General features: G+C 40.9%; 1 protein-coding gene across 2 annotated transcripts in view; it reads right to left on the bottom strand.

Annotated features, from left to right (window-relative positions):
• Positions 1-3,019: 3,019 nt before the first annotated feature.
• The window catches only part of BBS7 (Bardet-Biedl syndrome 7), a 37,681-nt gene continuing 14,984 nt past the window's right edge, over positions 3,020-25,716 (bottom strand). For both annotated transcript variants that reach the window (XM_075200317.1, XM_075200316.1), the window contains exons 12-21: positions 24,836-24,938; positions 24,530-24,722; positions 21,691-21,765; positions 21,533-21,598; positions 20,824-20,963; positions 18,978-19,142; positions 18,745-18,854; positions 17,780-17,883; positions 4,986-5,109; positions 3,020-3,753 (exon numbers count right to left, since the gene is read on the bottom strand). In XM_075200317.1, coding sequence (XP_075056418.1) covers positions 3,620-3,753; positions 4,986-5,109; positions 17,780-17,883; positions 18,745-18,854; positions 18,978-19,142; positions 20,824-20,963; positions 21,533-21,598; positions 21,691-21,765; positions 24,530-24,722; positions 24,836-24,938 — 1,214 coding nt within the window. In that variant the 3' untranslated portion in view covers positions 3,020-3,619. The remainder of the gene's footprint in view (positions 3,754-4,985; positions 5,110-17,779; positions 17,884-18,744; positions 18,855-18,977; positions 19,143-20,823; positions 20,964-21,532; positions 21,599-21,690; positions 21,766-24,529; positions 24,723-24,835; positions 24,939-25,716) is intronic.

Below are 25,716 nucleotides of genomic sequence, written 5' to 3'. Positions count from 1 at the left end.
ACGGGTCACATCATGTAAATATATAAGTACACCATGAGGAGTCAATATCCCCAAATGTCCCTCTTTTGTACACAAAAGCCCCATGATCCCTTTTCTTTACCTGTTTTATGTGACTCTTGTAGCTTTATATAGTAAGCTATACCTTTATGATCATTAGTATCCAATAGTCCAAAATGCATCTTGATAATTACGCATACATAAAGCTCAAATGTAATTCCTCTTGCTGAAATGTTTGAAGCATTGTGTTAAGTAATAAATTACTGAAGGTACAAGTTTTACTGTAGTTTTGGCAGCTCACTTCCAACAGCCAATCAGGTTTGTAATTTTTTTTTTCTTACAAAAATCCTCCTAAGGTAGTCAGGCTTTGGAAGCAGTCATGGATGTGGTGCAAGTCAGTAAGGAAAATATACTGGTCTCCTCACATTTAGAACACTTATCCAAGGTGTTGAATCTTCACCGATACCCAAATGTAGCTTGCATTGCTTGTTGTGTCAGTGTTCTATTTACATATGGTTCACTTGCCAAGCTTCAATTCCTATTTATCAGGTAAACCAACATGTTTCCATGGCAACATATAACTTTGTATTTTGTAATTTCCTGCTTAATGTCCTCAGCTTCCTGTCAACACCTTTTCTGCATGCTTACCAGTGTCTACAACACAAATGTTTGTAAAATTAAAATATAATTAAACCTAAAAATCTTGTTTTGTGGAAAATATTTTGGATCCCACATATCCAGTAGTTTCATTCAATGGGAAACGTCCTAATGGCGATGATAACATCATGTGCAGTACACAGATTTCTGTGCCAGTTGTTCCATCATCTTAGTGGTCTAAACCACATCACACAAAACAAATGTAACCCCTGTCACTGTGAGTGGAAGAAGGGGGGGGGGGGGGGGGGGTGCATGGGTAAGTAATGCACCTTCTCACCTACACTGTGTTCTCTGCCCCAGCTAGCTCTTGGATATAAGTGACCAAGAGACCCCACATATAAGGTTTCTACAGCAATGTCTAGTGCAGTGTTGGCTAACCTGTGACACTCCAGGTGTTGTGAAAGTCCCAGCATTAAGCTGCTATATATTGGCAAAGCATGCTGAGACTTGTAGTTTCCCAACACCTGGAGTGTCACAGGTTAGCCAACACTGGTCTAGTAAGTGTGGACACAGGTATGATGTGATGGTGCAGGGCACAGTAAGTTGAGCACCAGACCATCACCTTATTGCAAAATAAAAACACTTATTTATACACACCTCCTACACTACAGCTCAATACTTGGGTTGCAAACAGTAAAACAAATATATACAGCTCCTGCCTCTTCCAGCATTGTCCTTACACAAGTAACATGGATACTTGTGAACAGTACAATCCCATTTAACAAGGTGCCTCAGCCCACTTCTCCTCTGTAGGGATGGGGTAACCTCACTCTCTTGTTTGTTGCCTCTCTGATCCCAGCAGGATCTGGGTCACTCACTCAGATGCTGTGTCTCTCTATCATACAGACACATAGGGGCATATTCAATTAGCTTTTGGATTCACGGTAACGCGCCGGAACAGCCGCAAAACGTAATACACGGTACCGCAATAACGTGGGAATCCGCGTTAATGCGGTACCGTAATACCCGCAAGAACGCGCACTTTTTGCGGTAACGCGCATTACCGCGAATCCAAAAGCTAATTGAATATGTCGCATATCACTCATATTCCCTGTTTTGTGGTGTATATTGGCCCTTGTGGAAGCAGGTCATGAAGTCTCTCCCTTGTCTCTCTCTTCTGGGTCCTAGTGCTGGGGTCACACATTCAGTCACTAGGTATAAACAACAATGCCAGAGGGAGAACTACACAAAAGAACTCAATGGAATACACAATTCTTTTCCAAACATGAAACTAAAATGTTCTCCAAACATCAGTAAAGGATTGTAATATGTATCTATATTGTGGATGTGTAAAATATTATTATTATTATTAACATTTACTTATATAGCGCCACTAATTCCACAGCGCTGTATAGAAAACTCACTCACATCAGTCCCTGCCCTATTGGGGCTTACAATCTAAATTCCCTAACACAGACAGACACTGACCAATTTGTTAGCAGCCAATTAACCTAGCAGTATGTTTTTGGAGTGTGGGAGAAAACCGGAGCACCCGGAGGAAACCCACGCAAGCACAGGGAGAACATACAAACTCCTCACAGATAAGGCCATGGTTGGGAATTGAATTCATGACCCCAGTGCTGTAGGGCAGAAATGCTAAACTCTTAGCCATCGTGCTATCCCAAAAAAATATATAAAAAAAATTAATATTTTTTTCTGCCTATAAGAAATGAGAATTATAATTATTTTATTTTGGCTGAAGTAATGGGAAATATTAACCGTAGACTGCTGCAGTGATTCTCATGAACAAATGGTGGAATATGTGATACTAATGTTAATCCTGCATTATAATTTTATTACACAAAATACGCTCATTCTGACAAACATCTATACAAAACTTTACTGCAGAGACCATACGTTTAGACTGACCAGATATAAACTGCAGCTAAAACACTAATCATTCCTCATTATTGCGCTACGGAATTAGTTGCGCTATATAAATAAATAATGATGATTATGATGATGATGTTGATGTTGATGTTGATTATTTCCTGTGTATACAAGTAACAGCTTATCACATGACCACAGAGAAAGGACCAAAATGGACTTAACTCGGGCACATTCCATTTTGCAGATTGACCCAAGGGTGTGTGTGACTAATAGTTATGTAGTCTTACATGATAACTAAAATGGTATCTCTCTTGCTGCTTAAACAAAAAGCAAGTTCACCTGGTATTCAGACACTGCAACAAGAAATGTAGCATTCTTTACCTTACATTCTGCTCCCCCCAAAACCTGCTGCATTTTACATCCCATCATGACTATTTTAAGAGCTGTATTTGCTCTATATTATGTGTAGATATGATCCAACAACCAAAAGCATTTATTACTCAATCCTACAATTCTAAAACGGATGTTAAATAAGTACAACGAATAAAAAAGTTTAATGCATTGCACTAAATAGTAATTACACAACTGAAATGTAAAGGTACAATGTAGCATTTCACATCTACAAACACATATTCAAAACTTATAGTCTTCAATTGGTCAAAAATATAACTATACAGCCTCACATTTTTATGTATTATAATGAACAGAAGTGTTTCTGTTGCAACAAAAGGTCCTAATAATAATTCTGCTGAAATCTCTGAGAAAGTCGTAAACGGTGTGTTGTTTTCACATTTTAGACTTCTGAATAGGTTACAATAAAAATAAAAAAAACATTCACTCTGTGCATATGACTCAATTGTTATTGAAACTCTCTGACAATTGTGCACCCAGCTCCCAACACATTGGCTGGACTCTAAACCTTTGTATTGTTAATTAGATTTAATTGCATAAATGAAGGCAACAAACAATTTGGAAAGCTCCTAACCTAAGAAATACCATGTCGAAATCATATTAACTTTCAGGAAGGAATAAACTAATACAAACAATAGGAGTCACAGGGACGCAGTCTACCCTGTAAAATAAATACTGTACATAATTGCCATAATTCATTGTACTCTCAACGGTTTTAAACTTTTTAAGCAGTATCAAAAAAAGTCATCAGTGCATTCTGGTCGTAATTGTCCAAAATCTCCAGCAAGAGAGGCACTTTTGTTTTTACATTTGTGCCTTTGAATTTGAACTTGTCAATGAAGAGGTCTGTGATCATACCTACCAAACAAAAACAATAGAATTAGAATGTGTCACCACAGGCTGGACCATTTACTCACTTAGATGTGTTAATTAGTAGACAATGAACCACTTCTAGCAACAATGGTTCAGATTAATTAATGTGTCTTCCAACATTTTTTTACATGGGTGGGAGAAGAGGGAAGCGAAGAGGGCCAAATACAGGATGCACATTCCAGTACATAGTTCATACTGGTATAACTAGGTGTATGTAGTCCAAAATATCAAAATTGGACTAGTTTAACAAATGCATCACATTGCTTTCCATGGGATGAGCGCCAGCCACAACGATAAACATAAGTTAAATATAGCTGTAGATTATTATGCTTATTTATTAAGGTTTTAACAATGATTCAGGATATGCCATTTTAAAAATCAACACAGGAATGCGTTTTTGACAGTAGTGTTGATGCTATACTTTTCCATTGGAAATACTGTGCTTCTGTGAACTCTGACCATTTAAGGTTGGCAACTACTAATCCATTTTCTGAGTAGGCTCAGACTAGCTATGAACATTAAAGGGTGACCCACTGGTTGGATCCCAAGCATCAGTAGCCCCTTGGAGCATGTTTAACACCTGGATTCAGGGCGCAGCGCTGAATGGGGGTGCAATTTAGGAATATTTTAGGTTTATTTGGTGAAAATTGAGTGCTAGGGAGGCGGCATTTATCTTTCTCGCCCCAGGTGCTAGAATTCTAAGTTACGGCTCTGGAGTTATGGCAGAAGGGACCTTAATTACAAAAATCCTGAACCAGGTTTATCTGAACTGTATATAATTGTGTATTGCTATATTTATTATTATGCTTTATGTATAAAATGTGACATTAAACGTTACAATTCAAATTGTGTTCACACCATAAGCAATGTTATTTCAAATATATAGCTCTGCTGATTCGATTTACTGGTGATCACGGCATACCACTATTAAGTGATAATAAAAGGAATTCTGATCTCAGAAATCTGCAGTGTTCTATTGTGCTTAGTGCAAGGGAACAGACATAAGCAAACTTGGGACATTGTCTACTTTTTCTCATTTTCTGGTCCTTTAAGCTTGGCCATGCAATTAATAACATTACAGGGTAATGAATCATTAGCATGCAGAGGCCACACTTTAAAGAAAAATAAGTGATATCTACGCACCAAGATACTCAGCATAAGTAATTTAGCAATGTCTTTCTGATAAAACATTAATTATGGGCATTGAGAAACCTCACCATAAAGCCTTTCGAGATGTGCCGGCTGCTTCTTGTATTCATCCTGGAGCTTCTCAGCCTCTTCCAGAATACAGCGATACTCGGGGATCAGAAAGTCTGTGTTTCCTTCATGAATTTGCAGCTCCTTCCAGAGGAAAGCAAGAGAAGGCGTCAATCCTTCATTTACTACTATAGTGGTTTATATATACATCAGTATGACTTGCCAGTCAAGGAAAGTGTTCTAGAAAATGATCAATCTGCACAGAACACATTTTAAAGTGGATAAATCACCACAAGCTAGCCGATTATGATTTGTTTTTAAATACAGGCTCATGCATTGTAGAACAATGATCAGTAATCTCATAAACATTATAATTGTACTGTATTTGTTACTAGTAATAGGAGTCTTTCTGTAATGATTTCACCAGGCAATCTGACCATTTTAGAAATGTACTTGAAATAGCTGTGTGTGATGTCCCAGGATGAGTCCTTGGTCAGAATCTGATCAAGGGGTAAATGTATCAAGCTGAGAGTTTTCCGGTGGGTTTGAAAAGTGGAGATGTTGCCTATAGCAACCAATCAGATTCTAGCTGTCATTTTGTAGAATGTACTAAATAAATGATAGCTAGAATCTGATTGGTTTTTCAAACCCACTGGAAAACTCTCAGCTTGATACATTTACCCCCAAATGTGACATTGATCAGTTTGGCCAGGAAATCTATTTGTATGATTATCTCCATTTGTTTGACCTGCCCACTAAATGAATGGATGGTAGAATGTAAGAGGCACAGCAGTAAGGCAGAGGAGTGCCTTTGTGGAAGTGGAGGGGGCAGGTTGTTACATGAATAGTTTGGAGTGAAGATATAGAAGCATAGCAGACAAAAAGAAAGATTGTTAAGTACGGTCATCTCAGGGTACATGTATACAAGACAACATATTTTTAATGAATGGCTTGTTATCCCCACCCAAATCTACATTTGTACCTTTAAATTATCAAATAAGGCATTGATTTGCAGGACTGTATTAAGGCAATTAGAAAACATACATGGAACAGTTCTATGATCCATAATAATTAGAGTGGTGGAAGGCATCATTCTGGTCAGATTCCAAAAATGCTGCCGAATCTGACTGTGACTGGGTACCCCTTTACCTCACACCCTGTACGTTCTGTGGGAGACGTTTCAGTCTAATGTCCAGCGCTACATCAACCTAAGGGTTAAACTGTATGAAAAGAAATGGAGGCACATGTATAAATATTTAAAATGTTTTAGTTTTCAATTGAAATAAGTTTGACATTTACCCTGTTGGTCCAGTTGGAATTAGGGTACACCCACTGGAGTTATGCTGCCACTCCAGTTCCCGTTTGCAAGGATCGGAGAATTTGTGTTCTGGTGGGTCTCCCTATCCCAATTAGTCCAGTGTGAATCACAACAGTGTTGGGGTGCCTTCTGCGCCCCTATGTCAAAGGTTCGCAGGAGCAAGTTAAAGAGTTGAGGGTCAGCAGTATTTGGCTGCTGTAATACATAGTCCCCCATGTGGGGACTGGAGAGCAGCAGTGTCGGAGCCCTTTCCAGTAAAGATGGCAGGATTTTAATAAAACATGCCCTTGTGCTGCCCCATGGAGGCCCCAGAAAGCAAAAGTTCCACAGTAGGGGTTAAAGAGGTCTAGCTGTGGCAGCAAGATGGCTGCTGCCCGGGGGGGCTGGCTACCATCCCACTGGAGATTACTGCTTGAAGGGGGCGCTAAACTACAGAACAAGTCTCCTGGAAAATACTTAAATGGAAACTGAAAAAATAAATCTCACAGTCCAAACTTAGTGGCCCCAGGACAGTGCATGGACAGGGGGGAAAATACCCCACCTGCCACTTAGTGTAAAGATAAAATTGTGAACCAGGCTAATTTATGTCAAGATAACCGAACAAGCTTAATTAGATATATCACCAAAATATTCCCGGGTGCTGAAAACTAGATTGCATGTAAAACACAGCGTTATTAGTGGCTTAGTTCCTGCAGCTGAATTGAGAACCTGTGAGTTCTCAAACAAAATTAAATTATAAAAATGCAGCAAAACAGCGCTGGAAACAGACACTAATCTCAAAAATAATGAGTTCATGGAATTCAAAATTATCAACCTTTATTACATAAAAAAGAGGATTTATGTACTTACGTTAAATCCGTTTCTCTGATTCCGTCTGGGGGACACTGCTTACCATGGGGTTGTGGAGGGGAGCTTGGGAGTTGGCACCTAACTAGTTAACTTTTAGTACTGCTGGCAGGGCCAGATTAACCATAGGGCTAACTGGGCTACAGCCCAGGGGCCTTCGGGCATCCAGGGGGCCCTTGAAAGTGCTCAGCAGTATTGACCGGTCGGGGGCTCCCCCCGGCGCGATCAATGCTGCTGAGCACTTTCACTGCGGTCCTTCTCCGACGCGCTGTAGTCTCCTTACTGAGGAGATCTTGTGAGTCTCACTCTCACGAGATTTCCTCAGTAAAGAGCGTACAGCGCGCCGGGGAAGGACTGCAATACCAGAAGGAGAAGAAGGTTAGTGCCTTGGAGGCGGGGCGGCTTGGTTCACCGGGGTGGGGGGGGGGGGGGGGGGGCTCGGATCATGGGGGGCCCTCACAGGGGAATGGAGGCCTCCTTAGCCCAGGGGCCTCCATTTCCTTAATCTGGCCCTGACTGCTGGCAGACCCCTCCCCTCTACAATCCCCCTGCCCCTTCCTGTCCAGTTAGTTTTAAAAAGTCCCAGGATAAAAAAGGGCAGTCAAACAAGAGCACACAGAAGAAAACAGAAGGGAGGGATCGCAGTGTCCCCCAGACGGAATCAGAGAAACGGATTTAACGTAAGTACATAAATCCTCTTTTCTCTTTCATCCGGTCTGGGGGACACTGCTTACCATGGGGACGTTCTAAAGCAGCCCCCTAAGGGTGGGACTACTCTGAAAATCCCGCTCGTAAAGCACTACGAGCGAAATCTGCATCAGCTGATGCAAAAACATTAAACTGATAAAATTTTGTAAAGGTGTGGACAGAGGACCAGGTGGCTGCCCTGCAAAGCTGGTCTGCAGAAGCTCCATTCCTTGCTGCCCACGAAGCCCCTACCGATCTGGTGGAATGGGCCGTAAGTCTCTCCGGCACAGGACGGTTAGCCTTTATATATGCTTGTCTGATGGTAGACGTAATCCATCTTGCGATGGATTTTTTTGAGGCTGGCCAGCCTCTCTTATTAGCGTCATAAAGGACAAACAGAGAGTCAGTTCGTCTAATCTGGGAAGTTCTTTTAACATATATGCGGAGAGCCCTAACAACATCTAACTTATCCATAGATTGTTTATCTGAATAGGAAGAAGCTGAAAAGACCGGAACTACAATTTCCTGGCTAAGATGGAAAGCTGACACTACTTTGGGGACAAAGAAAGGAAGGGTCCTTAACACCGCTCTGTCCTCGTGGAAAACCAAATAAGGTTCTCTACAGGACAAGGCTCCTAATTCAGAAACCCTACGAGCAGATGCGATTGCCAAAAGAAAGAGGACCTTCCAGGTCAACCATTTTAAATCTGTCTCCCTCAAGGGCTCAAATGGAGGCCCCTTGAGCATATCCAGTACCATGTTGAGATCCCACGGAGCTGTAGGAGGTACATAAGGAGGCTGTATGTGCAAGACTCCCTGAAAAAAAGTTCTAATATCTGGCAAATCAGCTAATTTCATATGAAAAAATACTGAAAGTGCCGATACCTGCACCTTTAGGGAACCTAATCTGAGACCTGCTTCCAAGCCCTTTTGAAGAAAAGCTAAAAAGCGAGGAATATGATAAAATGGATGAATTGCATGTCCTGTTTTCGCACCACCTAATGTAGGCCTTCCAAATCCTGTGATAGATGCGATATGTAACAGGTTTCCTAGCTAACATCAAGGTGTTAACTACGCTGGAAGAAAAACCTCTAGACCTCCAGAGGCTGGCTTCAACAGCCATGCCGTTAAACTGAGCCGAGGTAAACTCTGGTGGTGGAATGGACCCTGTAGAAGAAGGTCTTCTCGATGCGGAAGATGGACCCCTGGTCCTTCCGCCATTGACAATATGTCTGCGTACCACACTCGGCGCGGCCAAGAGGGAGCAACTAGAATTACCGGCAGACCGGCCTGCCTTACTCGTTTGAGGCCGCGAGGAAGCATGGGAATTGGAGGAAATAGGTATCCCATCCTGAACTCCCATGACATCATCATGACATCCACTGCTACCGCTAGAGGATCCCTTGCGCAAAACCTTGGAACTTTCCTGTTGTGCCTGGAGGCCATGAGATCTATGTCCGGAAGACCCCACTTCCGAACCAGGGACTGGAAGACTTCCGGGTGGAGTGACCACTCTCCCGGCATCATCTGGATTCGGCTTAGATAGTCCGCCTCCCAGTTTTCTATTCCTGGAATGAAAACTGCAGATATTTCCGGAACGTTTAACTCCGCCCAAACCAGTATTTGAGCTGCGATATCCATGGCAGCTGCACTCCTGGTTCCTCCCTGCCTGTTGACATATGCCACAGCCGTGGCAATGTCGGACTGAATTCTGACTGGGTGGCCCCGAAGAAGGGGCTGAGCTCCCTTGAGGGCCAAGAGAATGGCCTTCAATTCTTATACATTTATAGATAGAGCCGATTCCTGAACCGACCAGCGTTCCTGAAGTAGGAGGTGCAAGACTACCGCCCCCCAACCTTTCAGGCTGGCGTCCGTCGTGGCTATGATCCACGACCATGGAGCGAAGGATCTGCCCACTTTCAGATGATCCTGAACCAGCCACCACTGAAGAGATTCTCTCGCCCTCGGGGATAGGGAGATCCTCTGAAGTTCCAGGTGTAGGTGTGATCCTGACCACTTCGACAGCAGATCCCACTGGAAACATCGAGAATGGGCCCGACCAAAGGGAATGGTCTCGAAGGAGGCCACCATCTTTCCGAGTAGCCTCATGCATAAATGCATTGAGGGACTTGGGGAAGACAAAACCTGAGAAGTTACAGTCTGAATAGAGCTGATCTTCTCTACTGGAAGAAACACCCTTTGTTTGCTGGTGTCCATGACGAGTCCCAGAAAAACCATGCGCTGACACAGAACCATCTGGGATTTTGCTGAATTTATCAGCCAACCGTGGCCATCGAGAACCGCTCGGGTGAGGGATAAATGATGAAGTAGACGATCTTCTGAGGAAGCCTTGATGAGTAGGTCGTCCAAATAAGGAACGACCTGAACTCCCTGCAGGTGAAGACATGCTGCCATTATTGACATAATTTTTGTGAAGACCCTTGGCGCCGTTGAGAGGCCGAAGGGGAGGGCCCGAAACTGGTAGTGAAATGGTCCCACCGAGAATCTGAGAAGAGACTGATGGTGGATCCAAATGGGAACGAGGAGGTATGCGTCCTTTATATCTATGGACGCCATATACTGGTCCTTTTCTAGGCCGTTTATTACTGACCTCAGAGATTCCATCCGAAATCTGTTCACGCTTAAGTGAACATTGAGGCCTTTTAAGTTTAGGATGGGACGAAAGGAGCCGTCCGGCTTCTTGACTAGGAACAGGTTGGAATAGAACCCCCGCCCTTTCTGGCAATCTGGAACTCTGCAGATGACCTTCTGAAGCAGAAGGGAAGTGACACAATACTGTATAGCCTGTCTTCTTAATGGATCCTGGGAGAGCGGGGTCTGGAAGTAACGCTGCGGGGCCGGGCCCAACAGGTCTATCCTGTATCCTTCTGAAATGATTTCCCGGATCCAAGGATCTTGGGAAGACTCTGCCCACTGCTCCCAAAATAGAGACAGACGTCCCCCCACTGGTGCCCCCTGTGGTACAGGGTGGTCGTCAGGACGCAGGTTTCTCCTGGGTCTTGGAGGCCTGGCGCTTAGATGCAAACGAGGATCTCCCCCTAGTGGAGGAGCCTCGAGAATTAGATTGTCTGCCCCTAAAGGACTGTCCCCTATGAGAGGAGATCCCCCGAAAGGGCTGACGGAAAGAGCTGCTCCGAGAGTTGCGGCTCCTATACGAATATACTGGCAAGGAAGTGCTTTTGCCCCCCGTTGCCTGTGAAATAAGGGTATCTAATTCCGGGCCAAACAAACCTGCTGCAGAGAATGGAATAGATTCAACGGACCTTTTTGATTCCGCATCACCCTCCCAGGATTTCAGCCATAGCGTTCTTCTTGCAAAAATAGAGGCCGCCTGAATGGAAGAGGAAACCGCCGCTGAGTTCTGGGCTGCCTCGTATAGGTACCCGGAAGCCTCCTTCAAATGCAGGGCCAGGGGGAGAAGTTCTGAGTCCTGTAAGGCCTCTGCCAGCTGGTCTGCCCATGCTTCCATGGCTCTAGCCACCCAAGCTGAAGCAAATGTAGGTCTGAAAGAGGAACCCGCAGCCGCAAAAATGGATTTTAGCTGGGATTCAACCTTGCGGTCATTGGCGTCCGGAAGGGACGCTGAACCAGGAGCTGGGAGTAAGGTATGCTTTGCCAAACGGGCAATAGGGATATCTACCTTGTGAATAGTCTCCCAGCGAACCACCTCTTCCTCCTGTAAGGGATACAGGGAATAGAATCTCCTAGGAATAGAAAACCTTCTTTCAGGCTGTTTCCATGCCCCTTCGGCAATAACCCTAAGCTCAGCAGAAGGGGGAAAATGGCTGGCCTTTCTCTTATCCTTCTTAAAGAGGCTTCTGTCTCTGGGGGTAAGATCCTCCGGCTCAGGGAGGTCCAACGCCTGTCTAACCGCTAAAACCAAATCATTAACAAATTGGTTTTTGGGATTGTCTTCCTGTTGCAATTGGTGTAATTGGTCAGGATCTGAATAAATTTCCCCCTCTTCCTCAGAGCCTTCTTCAGAGTCTGATAGGGCCATAATGGGATTTACTGATCTAGGTCTCCTTCTTTTAGCAGGCGGGGTATTAGCGGTATCAGGCAACTGGTTTAGCTTGTTCAAGCCCTTTAAAAAGGCCGTAGACCATGCCGGGTCTGTAAGAACAGGGGCTGGGTCAGGCTGCAATGAGGAAGGTCCTGGCAAACCCACTGCACTCGAACCTGAGGAAGCTGGGAGGTCTGACTGTGGGTTAGCATTATTAGCTACCGAAGTTGCTACAGTAGATAACAACTGATTAGACTGAAAAAACATCTGAGCTAAGGAGGAAACCGACTGTGTCAGGGAGGCCACCAGGCCGGTTCCTCAGTCGGTGGGGCTGAAAGCTGCTGGGTATGTGCAGTGGGAACCCCTGCTTCGCATGCAGAGCAGAGCGCCAAAGGGTCCTTCTGGCCACACAGTAATTTTACATGACACTTTGAGCATGTGAAGTATTTGGCCATGGGGCCCTTTCCCTTATCTGTCATTCTTATAAAAGGAAGGCACACCAAACACACAGAGTAAAATATGACTCTGGCTGAGCACAGAGAGGAAATGGAGAGAGAGATAGAGAGAGCAAGTATATATATATATATGTAGGAGACTATAATGCAAATCCTACTAGCCCAGTTATTAAAACATTAGAAAGTGTGTAATAAAGGTGATACTTAGCCAATAGGCCACAAAAGGGGAGAAGTCCAACAGCAGTTTGTCCTGTGCCTGCTCCCTCCGTTCTGTTCCTCTTCCCGGGCTTCTCTTGGCGCCAGAAGGCTGGGAAAGACCATTTCTTTCTGGAAGGAAGGGGGAACTCTATGCTGTAGCTCCCCCCCCCTTCAGTAACTGCTGCTTTTCAGCTATAACAAAAAATGAAATGGAGCCTGCTTTTAAAAGCTGCAGGCGTGGCAGAGTAGTGGAGACCTCTAGGACAGAGGTCTCCGCAGCGATAGCTACCCGGCGCCCCCCTCCTATGTATGAGGGGGGAATCGTGGTATAGCCCCCTCTTCTCCTTCTCCGTCTAGCGCTGTTAAAAAAAACCAAAATGGCCGCCGGCGTTTGTCCGTTGCCGATAACCGGCACTCTCTGCCTGTAATGGCAGCGCCGGTTATCGGGGAGGCTGGAGAAGTGACAGCGGTCCGTGAGACCGCTTGTTCACTCCTCAATCAGGCACCTCTAGTCTCTCCAATCTATACCAGTGAGCGCCGCTGGCGCTCATCTGGCAAAGGGATGCCTGCGCTGCTGAAGCTGTGAGTGTGCTCTCTATAGTAGAACACACTCCAGCGCTGCCACTGCTGAAAGAAAAAACCTAGAAAAAAGAAATAAAATAAAGTAAATCTATTAAATTTACCCTAAGTACTAAAACACTGCCCCAACTCCAGGGCACCTAAAAAAAACTGGGGCAGGGGGATTGTAGAGGGGAGGGGTCTGCCAGCAGTACTAAAAGTTAACTAGTTAGGTGCCAACTCTCAAGCTCCCCTCCACAACCCCATGGTAAGCAGTGTCCCCCAGACCGGATGAAAGAGAAAATTGATTATAAATAACAAAATAATAATAAATAAAATACAAATAAATACAATTTAAGATATAATCGATGAAAATAGATTAATAAATGGTCAAAAGCACACCACTTATACATGCGCGTATATTATATATATGAAAATATATATATAAGTTCTGACCAGTGCACTGATCTATTTATGGTCGTATTATCCAATGTATCCAAATTGCACATGTACAGTATCAGTATAGTTGATAGTCAATCATTGAAACATAGATATTATTAAGGTCTCCTCCTAGATAGGACAAAATTAGTTTGTTGTAATTGAACTGGATAACATATGTCTCCTCTTATCTTTATTTGTATTGCAACAAATGTACTTTATGTTAAGCCGGCATATGAAAACACTGCTTTCAATGGAAATAATCTCTATTGTCAAAAGATCAATGGTGTAAAAAAAAAAAAAAAAAAAAAAAAAATGGATCACATTTTCCATTCATATACCCATAGGATACACCAAGCCCGTCTGTCACATTCAGTGAATCACCATTTAGCACATATGGAAATGCAAATAGCTACCATAACCTTATTAGTGATTCTCCAGGGCACGCCGAGTCCCCCTGTGTCTCCACTACTGTTTCTGACAGCAGGCTGGAAACTGTACACCCAGCTCACGTGATCCAGAGAACAAATGCTAAAGGGTGATGTTACCGAGATGATCTCCAATGCCGGCAAGGTTTGGCAGATAAAGGAACGATTCTGAAGATGAATAAATTGTCCGTGGGACCCATAGTTTTATTTGTATTCCAAATGGTGATTCACTGAATGTGGCAGACGGGCTTGGTGTATCCTTCTATGGATATATGAATGGAAATATGATCTTTATTTGAAACCATTGATCTTTTGACAATATTTCCATTAAAGGTAGTGTTTTGATATGTCGGCTTAACATAAAATACAGTTGTTGTAATACAAATAAGGTGTAGAGGAGATAATAACAAGGACATAGGTTATTCAGTTCAATTACTACAAACTATCAAGAAGGCCCTAATAATATCTATGTTTCAATGATTGACTATCAACCATACTGATATATGTGCAGTTTGGATACAGTGGCTAATTAAACAATAAATAAATCAGTGCACTGGTCAGAATAATATATATATATATATATATATATATATATATATATATATATATATATATATATTTATTTATTTATTATGAACTCATTACTTTTGAGATTAGTGTCTCGTTTTCCAGCGCTGTTTTGCTTCATTTTTATATGGTTTAATTAGATATATTATATGTTAATGGGTGACTATGAGAGGAAACAATACAGTAAATATGACAATAATTTATATATGGACTTGTGGCAGAATAGATTACTAGTCTGAGAGTCGCCATACATATTCTGTCTACAAATACTTTTATTAAGTATTGCTTAAGTATTTTTTTTCTGGGGTTAATTAAGAAGGTGGTATGATTATAGTGAATTTTTATCCATTATTGGGTATGGAACCTAAAGTATGTCTAATTATGTATAAATCATCAATTTTGGGCTCTCCTGTTCAGTTTAATTTAAATCTATCGGCTCAGCTATTCTGAAACGTATGGATCAGTATAACCCCCTTAATAATCAGTGTCTCAGTGACTGTTCCTAAGCTGGATTGAGAAACTAATAAAAAGAATACAACATTTATTTATTTTTATTAAAAAGTGCAATCATACCAATGGCAGACAGTTCTCGGGCAGTCATGAGTATTCAACACGTTCAGTTCTACAAGCTCCAGCAGACCCAACCAGTTTATGGCCAGGGCTTGCTGGGAACAGTAGTACCACAGGACAAAATGCAGATTTCTCTGTTTTAACAATTACAATAACACTCACTGTGCATAGCTATTGGGAGGAGTCCTAGTGCTTTCAGTACATAGATGTTTTTTTCCCAAGAGAAGGGGTCCGTATTTTTCAAAGCCTCGTGCCGAGCATGCCAGAGCCGTGTTATTCGAAAACGGGGTCGCATGCTGTGGGTTACCCTGTACTAGTGTCAGCAGAACAACCATTCATAGGCAACTGCTGGGAGTGGCTTTTCCAGGGGTGAAGGGAAATGCAGCTACTATCCAAGGCTATAAGTGCTGGAGCTTAGATAAGTTTTATTTGTTTAAAACATTTTTTAACTGGAAAGTATCATTAGCAGCCACACGTATTATTACATCAGTCTAACAGATCCGGCTCCTGACAGGTGTATATGCGGCTGCCTCTAGGTCGAACTCAATAACATTTGCATGAACACTATTTATTGTACTTTGCCCACAGTGAAGCGTCAATTCACTCCCCCTCTCTAAGCATAGTGTAAGATGCGTTAGAATCTGCATACAGACGTATGCATGAGCAATTTTTGTACACATGCGCTGTACAGAAACGCATATTTTACACCAAATGAACGGACTTGGGTCAACTGAGCATCAGCCCTGTCTTTCTATTGCTGTGAGTTCTGATCCCTGTTTGAGCCCAATATCAGCAGGGTTATTACTAATTAAGAGTTAACATTTGTACCCTAATCTTGCATTTTGATTAAATTGCCTTATTAATTCTGTTGGTTACTTTACAGTCCCTCTTTTTTATATTACATGCAAGTCGTTTTGAGCATAAACAGTATATTATCCTGTTTGTCAAGAAAGATATTAATGATTATTGCTTGAATAATTGCTGTATTTTAGTGCTTTCCTTTTTACATTGATTAGCAGAGTATAGGATTTAGATTAAAAAAAGATCATAGAATTGTTTTTATTATTAGTTGTTCCTGCTTCTATAACTTTGTATATGTAGAGATTGGATGTCAACCCACACAAAAGCAATTAATGCAGCTGCCAGTTAATTCATGTGGAAGTGTAAGCCCCAAGGAAGATTATAAACATAACCATTCTGTCCAGATATGTATGAGAAAGTCTCTGACTACAGAAGAAACGCATCAGGTGGAAGAGATCAGGTAAGGAGAAGAGAGTTCCCCAACACTATTTGTTCCATTCGTGACACCTGTGGAACTACAAAGGAGCATACGGAGGAGCACACAGAGGTCTGACGGATATGTATTATGATTGAGTCTCAATCAGTAGCTAGCCACCACCAACAAAAGGGGAGGGAGTGAGGGAGATCACATATATATATATATATATATATATATATATATATATATATATATATATATATATATATATATATATATATTATAGACGATTGACCAATTGCAAACCATTGCTAAATGGGCTAATTATAAATTATATGGGGCTCACTATTTTTGCAATGTTTTAAAAAAGCGAGGGGTACTTGTGGTAATTTTAATTCATAGTTCTGGCAGAACTGGTCTGTTTACGAGAACTATACTGAGGTCTTGATAAAATAATTTGTTTTATCTGTTATAGGGAACCATCTCCCTGACCTTGCGAAAACATACATATTGTAAGGTTGATGTGTATGCGAATATTCTGCTTTTCTGAATTTATTTCTTGCGTGTTTTAATAAAATATCTATCTAATTAAGCCAATTGTATCATTTTTTAAATTCCTCTACATAGATTGTTAATGCTTTTTACTTCAACAGGTCTGATTTAGCGTTGTCTTCTGGTGGTATGTTTTTTTTTGTTTGTCATTGTTGGAGGGAGGTGGCAATACCCCTCATTTTATATTTCTGCGTATTCATTTTTGTATTGGGTGAGATTTTTTTGCCTATATAGAAGTATATTAATTTACTGCCTAAAACCTAGCTTTTTCCTTCTTACCTTGTAGTGGTTTGTAACCGATCTTTTAAGAGCGAATATTGAGCAAAAAACAATATTCTCCTTAAATACCCCGCTTTAGATCAGGATTTCAGCAGCCACTAAATTTACTGGATTCTTGTGATCTACAGATAGGAGGTAACCCTCTAAACCATCTCTCAGCTGTCCTGAAATGAATCCAGCACTCTGAGTCAAGGTGCTGCCTGCTACCGTGCAGTCTGGATCCAAAGTAAGTAGTCAAGGGCAACCATACACTGTCACCAGCAAAGAGGTTCTGTAGCAGCTATACACACCACCCAGAATTAAGCGGTTCCAGATGCTGGCGAAGGAGCTATGTGCTGGCAGATATTACTCTCCTACTGGCGGGCACCGTGGTGGTGCGCAGTTGGCACTTACTGTCTGGGAGTGTCTGGAGGCAGAGTAGTGGTCATTTACGGCAAGTTACCTTCAGTAACAGGATCCCCAAAACAAATCTGTATATCCACCTCCCCCAGAGATGGTGGAAGAGTAAGCCCATCCTGCCACACTAACTTTCCCCAATTATCTGCATATACTCTCACTGGCAATCGGCATAGAATGGAGAAGAGGTAAATTAAATAGTAATAATTTTTTTTAAAAAACAAACTGCAAGAATCCTGTAATGAAAAAGTGATTAAACAATGATTATTAACACTGTACCTTTAGAGCATCGATTAAATGAACCTTTTTGGCCAAAAGAAGTTGGTAGTCCAACTTTGGATGAATCATTTTCAGTGTATGGCCGACAGATTCTTCACTTATATCTTCTCAAACAAACACAGCAAGACGGGGAAAAAAAAAGGAAGAAAAATAAGCTTTACTGGATAAACGAATATGAGGCTGGTTGTCACATCTGCATGTTGGGAGCAGCAGGTTTTGTGATATCTGCTGCTAATTCACATCACTAAAGGCTATGTAATGAGCTTCTGCTGGCACACAAGTCATTTCCAATACTCACAAACACTACATGTAGCGGTTTTCAACCAGCAGATTGAAAATAAACAAAATCTCCCAAGATCCAAACCCAATGAAATGGATGTGAAGTGCTCTAGATTGTCACACGCATGCTGTAAGAAGACTGTGGGGTATCAAAGCAGCCTTTTCTCTAGCAGAAAAAAACATGCTAAAAAAATACTCTTGAAAATGGTCTTAAAATAATTCTGAGCATTTCTAAGAGCAGAAATATCCTATTTCTAAAATGCAGATGTAACAATAGCCTTGTAGAAATTTGTATTTTAATAAAAACAAACAAAAAAAACACATAAGCTTATATCAAAACAAAAAACTTGTACCAAAATCTGTTCACAATATATTAAAATATACTTACGGTACTAACGATTCTTTAACTAAACTAGCGAATTGGACAAGCTTAAAATAAAAAATAAAAAAAAGTCTCACATAAACATATGACCATATATTTCAGATTAATGGAGAGGGTTTTGCCAGGGCAGAGTGACTTAAGATGGGTACATTTTAAATATATTTTAGGCATAGTCTTCCAATTACAGAAAACCTCTAGGCCCCAAGCTTGCAGTTGTCTACAGAGCATTGAGAAGGCTACTCTGAGCACGTTGGTCAAGTAACATCTAAACTGCACAGTATAGTAAAAAACAAAAACATTTTACCATAGGATATATTGAGATTAATCTTTCTTTTAGTGGCTTCTTTTGACAAAACATCTTTTAGAATTGAAATTGTCGAGATATTGTCAGATTTAAAAACCCCTTCTCCTTTTCTGCAAGAAGAAGAAAAATATTGCTGTTAAGTGGAAGTGTATTACAATATTAGCATACATAAATTGCAGGTTAGCATGGCACGGAGGAGTTTTGTGGGTAAATATAATAAAGGAAATATTTACCTGTATGAGCATTCAAGCTGTGTGTCTAGAAAAGTATTCTGAAAGTAGAACGTAATATCTTCCCCAACTGGGGTTTTCTCTGGAACTTCAGGCAGGCAGAACACCATCCAGGAGTGAATCTCAGCAAAACTGAACTGGCCCGTCAGGCTCAGTGTATTCATAGGCCTGCAATGAATCAGATAAACAGACAATTCAGTTCTTCTGGTTCCTTAAATAATGTGTGAATTATATGACTCACATAGCTGTTTACCCACCGCGCTATGTTCAGATACAGTGATGACGTCTTATAGCACAAAATAACCTCTCCATGCTCATTTTTGAATAATATATCCCTAATGTGCACAGGTTTTGCTGTGCCAATATAATATTCCAAGCTCTAGTGGTTTCATTGTGTGGCCAGCACAGTGGCTAAGTGGCCAGCACTTCTGTTCAATCTAATTCAATTCCCGACCATGGCTTTATCTGTATGGCTTGTATGTTCTCCCGGTATTTGTGTGGGGTTAGTGCTCTGAAAATAGCGGTGCTACCAAGACTGGCCACCCAGCCTATCTCTTTTCAGATGAACCAATAACTTGTATATAATGTGATCATTTATTTGTATTGATCCATTACACATCCATTAAACAGCAGTTTTTTCAAACCAGTTACAGAGTTTGTGAAGCCACCTTCTATGCACATAGATCTGTATGAGGAGTACATAGTTGCAGGTGAACGCTCTGCATTATTTATTTATTGTAACAGAATACATCTAATAGCTTCTATTTCTTCTGTTTACAACTGGTTTCTATAGGAAACTATTTAAACTGGAACAGATGTAAAGGCCCGGCCGCATCAATTTCCCAATGGAGTGTCAATCACCCAGCAACAGATTACAGTACCGGGCGGGGGAATCCCCAGTGACATCAGGATAGATGTGCAGCCGAGTACTGTGGCTTTATACCTGTTTCTCTGCAGCTGAAACAATTATCCATAGAAACTAACTGTAAACAGAGGGAAGTGAAGCAATTATGTAAAATGTAGTAGATAAATAACATGTATGTAATTTTAGGTCAATAAGACTTGGGGTCTAAGCTTTTAAATATACTCACTTTATAGTAAAGGGGGAGGGGGGAGTTATAAAAAACAAAAATAAAAAAAGACTTCCAACCAATTGTCTTTATCTGCATTATTCGCTATATGTGGTCTTAACACGGATTAATAAACAATTTTCACTTTTCCAAATGGGTGTATGCTTGTGTTTCCTATTCTGCCGGATGACATGGAGTAGCTAGCTAGGGCTGCGAGTGAAACAATAGCTGGAAGCAAGAATCTAACTATATTAATTTCTAATGTCATTTAACAGACCACCCAAATACTCCACTGAACTATGTGAGCTGTCGTTATAAATGCTAGACTGATGTACTAGCCTAACGTATATAAGGAAATAATACACTACACATTAGACATTTGTTCAAAGGTTGTTACAGTTTTTCCATGAACAACCAAAAATCTTAAAGCCGCACATATAAGTCTATTCTAAATGAAATGGTCTATTTTATGGTTTTAGCAGTTCTAAGAATAGTATACTGATATAAGGTATTACAATGTTTAGGCTTTACCATGCCATTAAGGGTTATAGAGAATTGCTGTGTTCCATTGCTAGCATAATCTATGCATTGAGAAGACACAAACACAAATTATCAGGCACTAAGCCAGACACACATAGGACGATCACACAACAAGATTAAGGTTCAGTTTGACATGTAGAGGCCAATAGTGTGTATGACCAGCATTAGCTAGCAGCATATAGATAACTTGTATAGTAGTTCTCCTTTTGTTTATTTCCCACTTGATTTTCATAACGTACCTGTTCTGATCAAAGACATGACTCCTCTGATGGAGGGACAGAGGCGTGATCTGGTACCGACGAACCTGGCAGGTTTTTGGTTGAATTCTAGGCGTTATATAGGCTTGTAATGTTCCATACTGTCCTTCAATTGAGCGAATCTGCATCAATGCAGAAACATTTTATATAACATAATAATACACTGAATTTCAAAGCTGGAGCGCTCTTTTGTGACTGGAAAGAGGGTATTTACCCTTCATTATATGGATTCACTATCTATCAGGATTGCTACCATGTGACAACACCTAATATGGAGAGAAGAGTTCCTATATGATATTATTGCTGGAAGCACACTACTTCATTATACAACACTCCCTGGTTATACAGACAGCTAAATGTCCATAGGCTAGCAGGTGTTACAGATGTCACATATACACCACTGATAAAGAGACTATACCTGGTACTGAGAGTGGAGGTACAAATGGTATTGGCTTAAAAAGGGAAGAGATCTGTGTAATTTAAATATTTGTTGTAGGGTTCCTAATATTTAAATAGCAACTAAACATTCTACGCGGGAGGATTTAGTATTTATAGAATTATTACTATTTCTACATCTATAACATAGAACAGGAATCCCTAGGTCAAATAAGACTAACTGTCAGGGGATCCAGATATGAAGACAAAAAGACTGCTAGTAAATTTAGATTTATCTGTAAATATTCTGCATTACCTTCAATTCCAGCCGTGTGGTATTTGCCTGGCAGCGGTAGGTAGCGAGGAGGAAGTTTCCATTTGGCTGTGCAGCAAAATGTACAAATTATTACATTTATGAAACACAAATAAAGACAAAATATAATACAATCCCCAGACTTGGAGCAATGTCCTCACCTCACTATTGCAGCCACTGAAACTCACTACAGCTGAATTCTTGTCTACATCCAGCAGATCCACAGGGACATCACTCTGCAAATATCAAGATCGTCAATGCCACAGGAAACCGTGTGTGACCAATTTGTATGCAACAGGGCAACTTTCACTGGCTTATTGTCTAAAATACATATCCAAACTATGATTTATAACTCTTAGTAAAAACGCAAAATTATAAGTGTTTACTAAAGTGGCTGGACTAAAGTGTGGTGCATTATTATTTCATATATATATATATATATATATATATATATATATATATATATATATATATATATATATATATATATATATATATAGAGCACCACAGATTCTGTAGCGCTGGATACAGAGGCAGGTAACAAATGGATGAGGTAATACATGTCAGTAGCATAGATTAGTGTGAGTAGTGCTATAGGGACTCACACAGTGTGCAGCAAAAGAGGTGACAGGACGTACATGGGACATTAGACAGACGTGGCACAATAGGTACAGAGGGCTTTATTAGGGTTTAGTAAAGTGGCCGGACTAAACTAGGTATTTAATAGAATATTGCAGAAAAACAAACACCTGTGCATATGAAAAGTTAATTATATAAACAAACATATACAAGTTAATTATATAAACAATGTCAGTTTATATTATATACATCTGCTGCTGCAATAAAAGCATTGTAGTATCATATTTCATACCGCTCAACATAGAAAATCCACTTTAAATTTGGTGAAATTAAGATTCAAATTGTATGTCCTATTGAAGTTTATAAAATGAAATAAAAAGGAATTGGCTCTTCATGACCAGAGGTAGCTCACAGCTTACCTGACCATGGTCAGCCTATTTTCCCATTGTTCTGGTGCTGAATTTTTATGATGCATCAGTTACACAGGAGATATTTGTTTCTAAGTGTATCCATAAAAATGTTAGAGTGTTTTACACTTCATACCAGAGTAACATGCAACTAAGCTGTGAGACTCTGCTGGGTAGGGGATTTTTTTCTTTAAATCAAGTTCCATTGTCATCACTGAATTCAAAACATTCTGACTTTCCTTCAGCCTGATATAAAACACTGCTTTAGCTTTGAAGAACACGGTGTTCTATACAGTGTTTAAACAATTGTATTCTTGGAACCAAATAATATTTTTTGGCAAACGGCTGGCCAGAGCTCCATGCTGTCTATGCCATTTACTGCCTGTTCTTTATTTAGGGAGTGTCACGGTTGTAAAAAGTCGTTGGCCACTATAAATATACAGTAGACAGTTAGGAAAAGATGAAGCTAGAATTAAATGTCATATGCTAGATATATTAAGGCACTTTTAGCCTTTAGATCCAACATTACTTATATTTACCATTCTCATCTGTATGACAAAGAACTTTAATTAAATATAAATTAGTTATTTGATCTTCTCTATTCTCCATTATTCACCAGTTGAAGCAGAAAATAAATCTCATAGCTTGTAACATTTTTCTGGATATGTTAGATGAGGTCTCCTTTAATCCATACAAAAAAACAGCAACCAGGAACCATTAGAAACCTTTGGTGATCACCGATATGCAAAATGCAGCCCCCGTGGATGCCTTACCGTCGCAAATTCACCCTAAAGCGGTTAGGTTTTACAAGAACCATATTAGGTCTCACCTGCTAAATTATTAACTGGAACGAAGACTTCCCTGCGGAGGAAGAGGTCCCAGAGAAGGATACACTGAATGAGGGGACTGTATCATGGAGACTAAAAGTGGAGAAGGGCGAGAGCCCTGTGCCCACCTCCCATGTAAGGCACTGGAAAAAGCAAAAAAAAAACAAAACGTGCAGCTGCAGAGGAACAGAGGGGATATAGAAAGAAGACTGGAGGAATCAGTTTTTTGTTGTTCCAGTGCCCTGCCTCCTAGAGGTGCAATATAGGCCATTGTTGGTCTCCCTCTACTGCTGGAGAAGCACCGACATGCTTTTTACCCAACTTATATTTTAATCTATTGCACATAAAACAAAACTATTGTCCCTCTTAAAAAACATATGCACAAGCTATAAAAGATGAAGGCATAGGTCATACATTACACAAATGTACTTTGCTTTAATGGGCTTATCCCCTAGGTTCCCAAAGTGTGCGTCGTGGCTCCCAGGAGTGCCGTGGCGCTGTCACAGGGATGCCGTGGCCAGGGGAGAAAAAAAGACAAAGTCAACAACTTACCAATCCGGCAGCGGCCGGGACGCAGCATCCTCCTCGTTTCTCATTGAATGTCAGTGTGACATCATCACGCCCAACATTCAGTGACAAGCGGCAGGAGAGAGGATGCTGGGTCCCAGGCACCACCGAATTCCCGAATTCGTAAGAAGAAATGATAGAAGAAATAGAAGAAAGAAGGTCAAGTATGGTAAGTAAAGAAACGGAGGGGAATGGTAATAGGAAACGGGAATGGTGATAGGAAACAACAATGGAGGGGCAAAAGAATGAAGGAGGGGGCAGGGTGAGGATGCAGAGGGGCACAGAGTGTGTGGATGCAGATGCAGGGGCACAGAGTTTGTGGATGATCATGCAAGGGCACAGAGTGAGTTAGCTGTAAATTATTCTGTGATAGAAATATAATTAAAAAAAATATATAAAAATATTATTTTCCCTTGGATTTATGTGTATCTTTGCATATAACTAAATAAGTATTTCTGTCCTGACCCAAATACTTTTTACGTTTTTTGACCCAACTACTTCTAAAACAGGACTGCTCGGTAATTATTTTGGAGGGCTGCCTTGAAAAAGTTATGGAGACTCTAAGGGTGCCGCGAACTGCAAAAGTTTGGGAACCACTGGCTTATCCTATGGTTACTAACCTGTATCAACACATTGTCAATAGCCATCTGAACCTCTAGGATGAGGCTGTAACTGGCATCATCCTTATTTAATGTAAACTTGTCATTGACACTGAACACGGGCACTGCCGAGACCGCTGTAGTAGACTGGGAGGAGTGCTGGTACCTTTCTCGCTCCTGAACAACTTTGAACTGAAGCTGTTCCAACTCAGCCCTGGATATAGATATACACAAGTGTCAGTTGTCTTATGTCGTAGGACAGGTGATAACATGTTACAGACTATTACCACTGTGTCAAATAAACTGAAAATATTGATTGGAACATACCTTAAAGAAGCTATTTTAGTCTGCATTTCTTGACTCATCTTCATCTTCTCACCAGGACCTGCTTCCCTGTGCACCGGCTCTGTGGTGAGTCCAGTCACCCATCCTGAGAGACAAGAGTCAGAAGGTCGTCCTTTATAGTCTCATCACACAGCTAAGAATCTTTAAACTAGAATCATTAAACATTTTAATGGGACTCAGGCTATAAATTCAATCTGCATTTGAGATTATACCAACTTTACAATAAACTAATGAATGGATGGGTTTTTTTCCCCTTTTCACGAAATCTTTTGAAGATTCATCTGTTTCACTTGGAATAAATGTTCTATTTTTGTAGCCTATGGAAGTGAATTTTTTAAATATTTTCTGGACACATAGGGCTTTCTTTTGGCGGCATGTTTGGATAAATATACATTTATTCTAAGTATTACATGGAGAAAATTGGGCAAAATATACATAATACATAATACATAAATATACACTTTTTAGTTTTAGGGTGGGTTGTTAGGGGAATCGGGGACCATTTCTTAATTTACATTACGTGGGAACCAGCTATGTCTTTGCAGCAATATTTTACTGGTAATAGTGATCTAAAGCTAGCAGTCAAGCCAACTAGCAATAGGTCTCTATTATCCATGATCTAGGAATACAGAGATGCCAGGGAGAGCTAGATCAGGTCAACCTGTCCCAAATATGCCCCCCCCCCCCCCACCTGGTTGGAAGAAGTCCCTGTGACAGCAAAGTTATATCACTGTATCTGGATACAACTCCAATGCAGGAGACCTGCCTCTGCTCAATATGAACGCTAGGTAGTAAGTGATTACAGAGGTAGAAGGAGAGGTGCCTCTGAACAGCCAAAATATTTAGGTACCATTTAAAAGGCA

This window comes from Mixophyes fleayi, chromosome 1 (assembly GCF_038048845.1).
Source record: "Mixophyes fleayi isolate aMixFle1 chromosome 1, aMixFle1.hap1, whole genome shotgun sequence".
NCBI classification, from domain to species: Eukaryota; Metazoa; Chordata; class Amphibia; order Anura; family Limnodynastidae; genus Mixophyes; species Mixophyes fleayi.
The sequence above is the reverse complement of the archived record's forward strand: the minus strand, read 5'-3'. Positions and strand labels throughout refer to the sequence as shown.